Source organism: Glycine max, chromosome 7, assembly GCF_000004515.6.
Source record: "Glycine max cultivar Williams 82 chromosome 7, Glycine_max_v4.0, whole genome shotgun sequence".
NCBI lineage: Eukaryota > Viridiplantae > Streptophyta > Magnoliopsida > Fabales > Fabaceae > Glycine > Glycine max.
In genome coordinates this window covers 41,918,901-41,929,586 of record NC_038243.2, presented here as the reverse complement: position 1 = coordinate 41,929,586, position 10,686 = coordinate 41,918,901, and the positions used below count along the sequence as shown (strand labels likewise).

General features: G+C 32.4%; 2 protein-coding genes across 5 annotated transcripts; both read right to left on the bottom strand.

The window, feature by feature from the left end:
• Window positions 1-1,241: 1,241 nt before the first annotated feature.
• LOC100786918 (molybdopterin synthase catalytic subunit) lies at window positions 1,242-6,319 on the bottom strand. 4 transcript variants are annotated; one of them, XM_006583926.4, is made up of 3 exons: window positions 6,165-6,250; window positions 3,142-3,212; window positions 1,242-2,194 (listed from the first exon to the last, which is right to left on the bottom strand). In XM_006583926.4, exon 3 carries the CDS (start codon window positions 2,053-2,055, stop codon window positions 1,489-1,491), a length of 567 nt encoding a protein of 188 aa, XP_006583989.1. In that variant the 5' UTR covers window positions 2,056-2,194; window positions 3,142-3,212; window positions 6,165-6,250; the 3' UTR covers window positions 1,242-1,488. The 4 variants fall into 4 exon arrangements, with proteins under 4 accessions (XP_006583989.1, XP_040873347.1, XP_003529494.1 ...); XM_041017413.1 differs by having other exon boundaries at window positions 1,242-2,232; window positions 6,165-6,249; XM_003529446.5 differs by lacking the exon at window positions 3,142-3,212 and having other exon boundaries at window positions 6,165-6,319.
• A 1,668-nt stretch (window positions 6,320-7,987) lies between these two features.
• On the bottom strand, window positions 7,988-9,425 carry LOC100781775 (molybdopterin synthase catalytic subunit). The gene has a single exon (XM_014778200.3). It carries the CDS (start codon window positions 8,800-8,802, stop codon window positions 8,296-8,298), a length of 507 nt encoding a protein of 168 aa, XP_014633686.1. The 5' UTR covers window positions 8,803-9,425; the 3' UTR covers window positions 7,988-8,295.
• Window positions 9,426-10,686: the final 1,261 nt, after the last annotated feature.

Genomic DNA, 10,686 nt, shown 5'->3' with positions numbered 1-10,686 from the left:
AAAAATTATTTGTCCTTTTGAGGTTGTTTTTAGTTTTGAAGTTTGAAATTTTTAAAAGTAATAACCAATTTTTACTTTTAATTTTAAACTAATTTTAAAATAAAAACTCATTTTAAAGGTTTCATGTTATATTAAGATTAAGAGTATTTTTATATGAGAGTGACCACAATGGTGGTGGTGACGAAGGTGGTATTAGTTGTGGTGTTGGTGCGATGGTGGTGGCGGCGATGACAGGGTGACAATGGGTAACGGTATTGGTGGTAGTAATAAGTGGTCGTGGTATAAAAAGTGATGTTGGTTGCGGTAACAATGTTAGTGGTGATGGTGATGTTGGTAGTCATCATGGTGAGATGTATTAGTGATAGTTGCAATGACTTTGGTGGGGGTGACAATGATGATATGATGGTCGTGACACTGATGATGATAGGACAAAGGTGATATTGGTGGTGGAAGTGGTGGAAATGATTGTGATAGTCGCAATGATAATGATGGTAGTAGTGGACAATGAAAAAAGTGTCATTGTCAAAATATAAAAAATATGTTTTTTTTAACATTAAAATTCAAATTCACAAAACTTTTTTTCTTTCGTTTTTAAAATGAGTATAAGGATGTTTTGAAAATGATTTAAAAATAATTTTAACTCTATTTTTCTCAAACATGTTGTATTGTTTTAAAAATTACATTTGAAAATTAAAAATTAAAAACTCACAACCACCTTAACCAAGCCCTTAGGTTTTAGTTTCTTATGTTTAATTTTCCTTTTGCCTTTAAAATATTTAATAATAATTTATCCTTTTTATATATGGTAGGTTCTTCTTTTTTTTTCTCTTCCTCCACTCATAACTCATAAGGTAAGGTTTTATTAGTTTTATTCTTTTTTACATAAGATGGGATTTTTATTTTTATCTTTTTATTACATAGGATATTAATAATGATAGATGATACATCTATATTTTTATTACTTTTTTAAATTTTTTTATATTACACTATTTATTTTGAAAAGATAGCAACATTCTTACAAACTCCGATGTTGCTTTCATCCTTGTACTATAACACCAACCATTAAATACCTAATAGATGTAATTCAGTTGACAATTTACAATAAGTTTATAAAAAAAAACATGAATTCAATTTCCACATAATTCGCTCTTTGGGAGGGGTGGAGAGCTTTAAGTGTGACTAAACCTAAATCAGGTGATTAAGGAATTGTTAATACAAAAAATATACGTCTTGGAATTAACTTCTAATAAAACTCTTGCTGTCAATATGTCATTATCACCTTTGTTCACAATAAACTAAAAAAAGGGCAGAATGAGATATCAAAGTAGCCTATCTATCTCAATAGGCAAACTTATTGACTTCAAAGCTAAAATACAATCTTATCAACTGATTGGACAAATGCAAAGGGAGGAAAAGGGGCATATTCTTCAAACTACAACAATTGCAATTACCCTCTTGTATATTTGATCCCCAACATTGATACTAGTTCTAGCTACATTCGTCATCAGCCCGAACCTTGGTCCTACAGCAAGACTTTTTGTTGTGCTCTTTAATTTCTGCCTTTTTCCCACAGCAAGCTGCATTCTTGTTACCAAGCTCAGACCTCCTCTCTAGGAACTCACTGTTCTCCTTCCAAACCTCCCCATTTGAATAGACCTCCTTTTTCCAAATAGGAACTTGTGCTTTTATCTCATCTATCAAAAATCTACAAGCCTCCAGCGCATCAGCCCGGTGGACAGACGAGACAGCAACGAAGACACTTGTTTCACCAACAGGCACTGTGCCTAGACGATGAGCAACAGCAACAGAATGTATGTTCCAGGATGCTCTAGCAGATGAACAGATTGACTTGATACAGCGTATTGCCATTGGAACATAAGCTTCGTATCTCAACTCCACGACTGTTTTTCCTTCAAAGGTGTCGCGAGTTGTGCCTGAAAATGTAGCTATAGCACCAGCTTGGGGGGCACCAACAAAATTCATGTATTTAGCAACATCTATTGGATTCAGGGTTTCCATGATTTCGACAAGATTCCTATCATCTTCAGCTGCCATTTTCTACCAGAAGTTCAGATAATATGATGATGGAACAAAAATCTGCTGTTACAACCCTTTCCTCCTTCAAAAATTATAGACAAGTCCAGTGGTTCATCCTTCAAATCGATTACAGCCTCTCATAGTTGCCATGGTGAATCTTGTGCAATATCAGGTTATAACGTCAACATCAAACGACTTATACCATACAAAAAAGCAAATTAAAAAAAAAGGGCCAAGTCACATAAATATGGCTAGGACCCTTCATATAAAAGACCAAGCTCTGAAATTTTATATAAAAGACTTGTAAAAAATAATTCAGAAGTAAAATAAAATCTACACATTCAATTGTAACACTACCGAAATAATGCATCAAATTCTTTTTTTTAAAAAAAAAAAAGCATATTGGCTGTGGCTGATAGGCAACTATGAAGGAGTTGTGTAATAGTATATCCTAGGAATTTAACATGAAACAATTAGTGTGTCTATCAGAAGGTATCTCAGGATCACGACATAAAACTAATAAAAACAGTGGTATGGCTGTATGGCATAGGAGATATATGTATGTATAACTGGTTTCCTAGATACTTTGAAGGATAGAAAGATGCATTTTTAAATTGTAATTAAAAAATAACAGTAGTAACAGTAAAAAATGAACATGGCTTCCTACAAACTTTGCAAAATTAAAACAAAAAAAAAAAAAAATAGCGGCAAGGCTAGTTGGGACTTTTACAAAGCAGGCTCATCATGCAATGAAAGATGCCAACAAGATTCAGAATTCACAGATCAATATGTTGTATCACAACAACTAATCTAAAGAAGAAATTATCAGCTCTTATTTTTCATTGCCACTAACTATTACATGTACAGAGGTACAGGAGTAAGATAAAGATTTTGAATGTCTCTGTTATAGTTATGAGCTGTTTATCCAAGATTTCCACAATTCAGATATCTAAAGGAGCACTGACAGTGGCATTTACCATGTTCCAGTCTTAGCAACAGTCAACATTACTATCATGGAATCTAATTCGCAGAACATCATAGCTATGGGGTCAGATTAAAAGCAAAAAAACAAACTGAAAATTGAGTAACAGAGGAAGAAAGAACCTGTGGGTTAAGCTTGTAAATGGGGAAAACCTTTTGAGAAGTTAGAGAGAGAGGTTTTTGGAGGATGAAAACTGAAATTGAGAGAATTTGGGTTTTGATCTATTGAATTCAGAAAATTTGAGAAAAGGGAACAAAGAAATGTCCAGCTCCAATTAACAGAACATGTAATGTGATACCATTCCACTTTCCTTCCTTCTCTTTATTATATTAATCAACAACAATAAGAAGAATAATTAATTGGTATTATTGTGCAGAAACTCTAATTTCCCAATTTGTGGTTGAAGATTTGGGTAGGGACTTAGGGTAAGAGATGGTACAGCACAGGTTTTTGAGAGACAAGTTCTCTCCTCAAATCACTTTACGTATTGTGATACCATTCCACTTTCCTCTTCTCTATTTATCATTCCTGTAACTACCACCCCTTAACTGCTTAACAACTCTCTGAGTACAACTATCAACAAATCAATCATTCCGTTAGTCTTCTTAGAGTCATGATTCCCTACATCACTTCCTATTTTTCCTAGCATACACCCCTTAGTAAAAGGGGGTCTCTGGTCTATCATCATGCCATTATATTGGTTTCATACATTTGATATCCGGACCTAACAACTAATCAATAAAACTTAATGAAATAAAGGAGTTTTACAAGAATAGATTAATATTCTTTCAGGTGCACCTGGTTACTCTAATGGACTGTTCTTCCTATCTTTTCATCTGAAAAGAGTTGGTTAATTTAATAATTAGCTAATTCTACTTCATTTCATATACCATCCAGACAAGAATGCTAATGATTCTAAGGGTCAGTTCCATTCCCTCTTTCATATTTTCACAGTGATTTTTAAAGAAGGGGAGTCACTTTTAATACAGAATTTCAAATTTAGCACAGAATAAGTGCATAGATAAAATCAGTACAGAAAAAAGGACAATACTAAGGGGGAAAATATAAGCACAATGAAACAACACAAAGAAGAATGAAGAAAAAGACAAGGAGTCAAGCTTTCGCATTCAAATTTTAACGTAACTGAGGATACATATTTTGCCAAATACTAAGTCAGCGCATCATGAATTTCAAGGTTAGAACACCACACACCATTACCAATTTCCCTCAACTTATCATGTACAATATTGACCAAAGAGTTTGCTCTATATTCCCTGTTATAGGGTGTGCTATAAAAGTGAATAGAAAGCATATGCTGCTAAGTTTGGTCTTTTGTTTCATACAAGTCCAACATGCAGTTTGGTGATTTTTTCACAGCACGAGGTTCATTGTATAGAAAACAAAAAATTTCGGTAACAAGAGGGAGACCCAGAACAGAAAATTACTAAAATATAAGTAAGTAAAAACCAAACAACCCACATCTAAAAACAGCCTCAAAAGCCTCCAAAGGGGAAAGCTTAATTCAATAACTTGGAAATTAAAAATTAAAATCCGGTCCAAAATTGCTCTTAATGGAAAGAAAACAAATCAAAACATTCTTCGAATTCTGACCCTCAAAATCAGTACAGAATCATGTGACCAAAAAAATTATGAGAAAAATAATATTAATTGAACTCAAAAGTCGTTTGAATTTCACTCTACTATTCTACAAAGCGAAATCCAAACGAACAGCAACTTAGATAATAGAAACCTTAAACAAAACAAAAACCTCAGAACAAAGCAAAGCAAAAAATTAAAAGCAATACAAAGAATGAGCAATTACCAGTTAAACGCTGCATTTAGCTGAGCTGAGGGTGTTGAAAGATGAGAGGGAGGGGCCGGGTAACAATGATGGCTATAGATGGCTTTCAACGATATTATCCTTACGATCACATTCTTATTAGTTACGACACCAAAAAAAAAAATATCACATCCTTACCAGAGACCCCCTTTTACTAAGGGGTGTATGCTAGGAAAAATAGGAAGTGATGTAGGGAATCATGACTCTAAGAAGACTAACGGAATGATTGATTTGTTGATAGTTGTACTCAGAGAGTTGTTAAGCAGTTAAGGGGTGGTAGTTACAGGAATGATAAATAGAGAAAAGGAAAGTGGAATGGTATCACAATACGTAAAGTGATTTGAGGAGAGAACTTGTCTCTCAAAAACCTGTGTTGTACCATCTCTTACCCTAAGTCCCTACCCAAATCTTCAACCACAAATTGGGAAATTAGAGTTTCTGCACAATAATACCAATTAATTATTCTTCTTATTGTTGTTGATTAATATAATAAAGAGAAGGAAGGAAAGTGGAATGGTCCAAAATTCTGATACTAAGAAAAACTATTAAATAAAGCATGCCAAACATAACTACACTTTCCAAGGTTGGTGTGGAGGATGAATGCTCTTTCAACTGCACACACGTAGCTTTTGATAGATCCACCTTGAGGAATGCATACACACACGCACACACATGAATAAAGGATGCTAATATTCTCCTCCTTGTGTTGCAAAAGGAGTATATTAGCAATAGCAGGTTAAAACTTTAGATTTTAATATACTTTCAGACATCTAACATGCTAACATGTTCCTTCTAAGGCCCTGTTTTGATAAGTTTCTTCTTCAGAAGCACTTAAAAGAAAATAAAAAGAAAAAATGAAACAAGCTTCTCCCATAAGCTAAAATTAGCTTCTGAAGTTAAAATCAATTAGCTTCTCCAAAAGGCTAATTTTAACTTATGGGAGAAACTTATTTCATTTTTCCTTCTTATTTTCTTCTCCTTTGTGTGTATGGTGTTACTTTTGAACATTTGGGCAGTGCACTGAACAGTTACCTTAGAAAATCAATCTCAAGTCCCTCACTTATTTTTCAGAATTCTAAACAACCTAAAAAGAAGCTCAAAAAAACTGAATACGTTCCCATCAACTTCATCAGCATGCATAATCAGAAAAGATAAAAGGGCTCAACCCTTATTACCCAGATCAACAAAAGCAACACGTGCGAAAGTAGTAATGAGATCTTGATTCTGATTTATGAACGCAGAAACAAAGCACAAATCCTAAGGCAGAAGACAACATAGTAAGAAAAAAAAGTCAGACACACGTACCAGGAACCAAGAAATGTCCGGACGGCGGGGAGTTATGCGTACGCTCCTGCTGCAGAGTGTTTGTACTTTGTAATGTGAAAAGAAAACCCAGAACCTCTGTCCTGTTTGCACCACTATTTAAAATGTTTTTATTTTTTACATTAAAATTTTAAAAGAGACTTGAGATTTTTAGGAAAAAGAGAACAACAATTTAGTTTGTAAACATTAAAACATTGAAAAAATTAGGATTTCAATTTAAATACACTAAAACCATAAATTTTTTTCCACTGTATTTAAATATAAATTGTCATGTAAAACAATATTAATTATTAATCATTTTTATAATAACTACTTTAAAAATTAAACTCACTTGAAAAAAAATAATATTAATTACTCTTTCTTTTTATTTGTTACTGTTGGAAATAAATCTCTCAAATTAAGTTATATTTGGCACGTTAGTTGAATTGGTTTCTAAATTTTTTTATTAATTAAAAAATGTTTCTAAATAAGATTTATTAAACAATTTTTTCCTTAAAAAAATAAGCAATATTTTTAATATCTTGTAGTATTTTTTACTATCTGTAATGTTTTAAAAATTATTTATCCTTTTTGAGGTTGTTTTTAGTTTTGAAGTTTGAAATTTTTAAAAATAATAACCAATTTTTACTTTTAATTTTAAACTAATTTTAAAATAAAAACTCATTTTAAAGGTTTCATGTTATATTAAGATTAAGAGTATTTTTATATGAGAGTGACCACAATGGTAATGGTGACGAAGGTGGTAATAGTTGTGGTGTTGGTGCGATGGTGGTGACGGTGATGGCAGGGTGACAATGGGTAACGGAATTGGTGGTGGTAGTAAGTGGTGGTGGTGCGGTGGTGGTATAAAAAGTGATGTTGGTTGCGGTAACAATGTTAGTGGTGATGGTGATGTTGGTGGTCATCATGGTGGTAGCAGTATTAGTGGTAGTTGCAATGACTTTGGTGGGAGTGACAATGATTATATGATGGTCGTGACACTGATGATGATAGGACAAAGGTGATATTGGTGGTGGATGTGGTGGAAATGGTTGTGGTAGTCGCAATGATAATGATGGTAGTAGTGGACAATGAAAAAAGTGTCATTATCAAAATATAGGAAATATATTTTTTTTAACATTAAAATTCAAATTCACAAAACTTTTTTTCTTTGATTTTTAAAATGAGTATAAGGATGTTTTGAAAATGATTTAAAAACAATTTTAACTCTATTTTTCTCAAACATGTTGTATTGTTTTAAAAATTACATTTAAAAATCAAAAATTAAAAACTCACAACCACCTTAACCAAGCCCTTAGGTTTTAGTTTCTTATGTTTAATTTTCCTTTTGCCTTTAAAATATTTAATAATAATTTATCCTTTTTATATATGGTAGGTTCTTTTTTTTTTTCTCTTCCTCCACTCGTAACTCATAAGGTAAGGTTTTATTAGTTTTATTCTTTTTTACATAAGATGGGATTTTTATTTTTATCTTTTTATTACATAGGATATTAATAATGATAGATGATACATCTATATTTTTATTATTTTTTGAAATTTTTTTATATTACACTATTTATTTTGAAAAGATAGCAACATTCTTACAAACTCTGGTGTTGCTTTCATCCTTGCACTATAACACTAACCATTAAATACCTAATAGATGTAATTCAGCTGACAATTTACAATGAGTTTATGAGAAAAAAACATGAATTCAATTCCCACATAATACTCTTTGAGAGGGGTGGAAAGTTTTAAGTGTGACTAAACCCAAATCAAGTTATTAAGGAATTGTTAATACAAAAAATATACGTCTTGGAATTAACTTCTAATAAAACTCTTGCTGTCAATATGTCATTATCACCTTTGTTCACAATAAACTAAAAAAAGGGCAGAATGAGATATCAAAGTAGCCTATCTATCTCAATAGGCAAACTTATTGACTTCAAAGCTAAAATACAATCTTATCAACTGATTGGACAAATGCAAAGGGAGGAAAAAGGGCATATTCTTCAAACTACAACAATTGCAATTACCCTCTTGTATATTTGATCCCCAACATTGATACTAGTTCTAGCTACATTCGTCATCAGCCCGAACCTTGGTCCTACAGCAAGACTTTTTGTTGTACTCTTTAATTTCTGCATTTTTTCCCACAGCAAGCTGCATTCTTGTTACCAAGCTCAGACCTCCTCTCTAGGAACTCACTGTTCTCCTTCCAAGCCTCCCCATTTGAATAGACCTCCTTTTTCCAAATAGGAACTTGTGCTTTTATCTCATCTATCAATAATCTACAAGCCTCCAACGCATCAGCCCGGTGGACAGACGAGACAGCAACGAAGACACTTGTTTCACCAACAGGCACTGTGCCTAGACGATGAGCAACAGCAACAGAATGTATGTTCCAGGATGCTCTAGCAGATGAACAGATTGACTTGATACAGCGTATTGCCATTGGAACATAAGCTTCGTATCTCAACTCCACGATTGTTTTTCCTTCAAAGGTGTCGCGAGTTGTGCCTGAAAATGTAGCTATAGCACCAGCTTGGGGGGCACCAACAAAATTCATGTATTTAGCAACATCTATTGGATTCAGGGTTTCCATGATTTCGACAAGATTCCTATCATCTTCAGCTGCCATTTTCTACCAGAAGTTCAGATAATATGATGATGGAACAAAAATCTGCTGTTACAACCCTTTCCTCCTTCAAAAATTATAGACAAGTCCAGTGGTTCATCCTTCAAATCGATTACAGCCTCTCATAGTTGCCATGGTGAATCTTGTGCAATATCAGGTTATAACGTCAACATCAAACGACTTATACCATACAAAAAAGCAAATGAAAAAAAAGGGTCAAGTCACATAAATATGGCTAGGACCCTTCATATAAAAGACCAAGCTCTGAAATTTTATATAAAATACTTGTAAAAAATAATTCAGAAGTAAAATAAAATCTACACATTCAATTGTAACACTACCAAAATAATGCATCAAATTCTTTTTTTTTTTAAAAAAAAGGATATTGGCTGTGGCAGATAGGCAACTATGAAGGAGTTGTGTAGTAGTATATCCTAGGAATTTAACATGAAACAATTAGTGTGTCTATCAGAAGGTATCTCAGGATCACGACATAAAACTAATAAAAACAGTGGTATGGCTGTATGGCATAGGAGATATATGTATGTATAACTGGTTTCCTAGATACTTTGAAGGATAGAAAGATGCATTTTTAAATTGTAATTAAAAAATAATAGTAGTAACAGTAAAAAATGAACATGGCTTCCTACAAACTTTGCAAAATTAAAACAAAAAAAAAATAGCGGCAAGGCTAGTTGGGACTTTTACAAAGCAGGCTCATCATGCAATGAAAGATGCCAACAAGATTCAGAATTCACAGTTTTGTTTTTGAACTTTCAACTAGTTGGACACAATTACCAAAGACAAAAAAAACAATCATGTATATTGAAATTCTTTAAACTAAATATAGTTAATTAATCATAATAAATTTTAACATAATCAAATAATTTTGGACTTAACTTCAATTTATAGAACTAAGTTTGTTTTACTGTAATTGATTAGACATAATTAAATACTAAATTTTAAGTATCAAATAACAATCATCAACACATATCATGGTAATTATTTACTTAATTCAATTATTCTAACATGTCATATTTTATTTTTTAACAGAATCTAATCATCTTAGAAACAAAACATAAGCAATTCAAGCATTAATCAATTCAAACAAAATTCAATTAATCATACATATTCAAAATTAAAAACTAAATATAGTTAATTAAACATTGTAAACACAATCAAACAATTTCAACAATTATTTTCTATTAGCCACAAAAATAACTTAACTGAAAATACTAATTATACCTTAATTTATAGAGATGACTTAGATGTTACCTCTCTTGAGATTTTACTGATCTTGTTGTCTCCATATGTAACATGTCCACTTTTCTTGGGGGGAAATGGTTGTAAATTTTGATACATCTCCCGTTATATGCTTTGAACAACCACTGTCGATGTACCACTTCTTCCTTACATATTCTTCTTTATTGTTTTCATGAGATTTTGTCACGAGACACAAGTTGACTTGGTCTTCATCATGATCTTGGAATGACCTATTCCTAAAAATACTTTTGAAAGACAAAGAATTTAAAGAGGCCATGAATCTTGAAGTTGTTAAACTTTCTACAAGATACCTGCTCTGATACCACTTGTTGGATCAAGTGGCCTCGAAATAATTAAGAAGGGGGGGTTGAATTAATTATTAATGAACCTTTACTAATCAAAAATCTATCATTCTTAATGTTACTAGATTCAATTAGGCTTTTACTATAATGTTAAGAAAGTAAAGAACAAAAATAGAAACTTAACCAAAAGTAAAAGTGATAATTAAAGTGCACAACAGAAATTAAAGAGTATAGGGAAGAAGAAAACAAACACAAGAATTTTATACTGGTTCGACAATAACCCGTGCCTACATCCAGTCCCCAAGCAACCTGCGGTCCTTGA

What these genes read in the sequence shown, in the direction of transcription:
- LOC100786918 (XM_003529446.5), bottom strand. Translation starts at nt 2,055, where the DNA reads ATGGCAGCTGAAGATGATAGGAATCTTGTCGAAATCATGGAAACCCTG.
- LOC100781775 (XM_014778200.3), bottom strand. Translation starts at nt 8,802, where the DNA reads ATGGCAGCTGAAGATGATAGGAATCTTGTCGAAATCATGGAAACCCTG.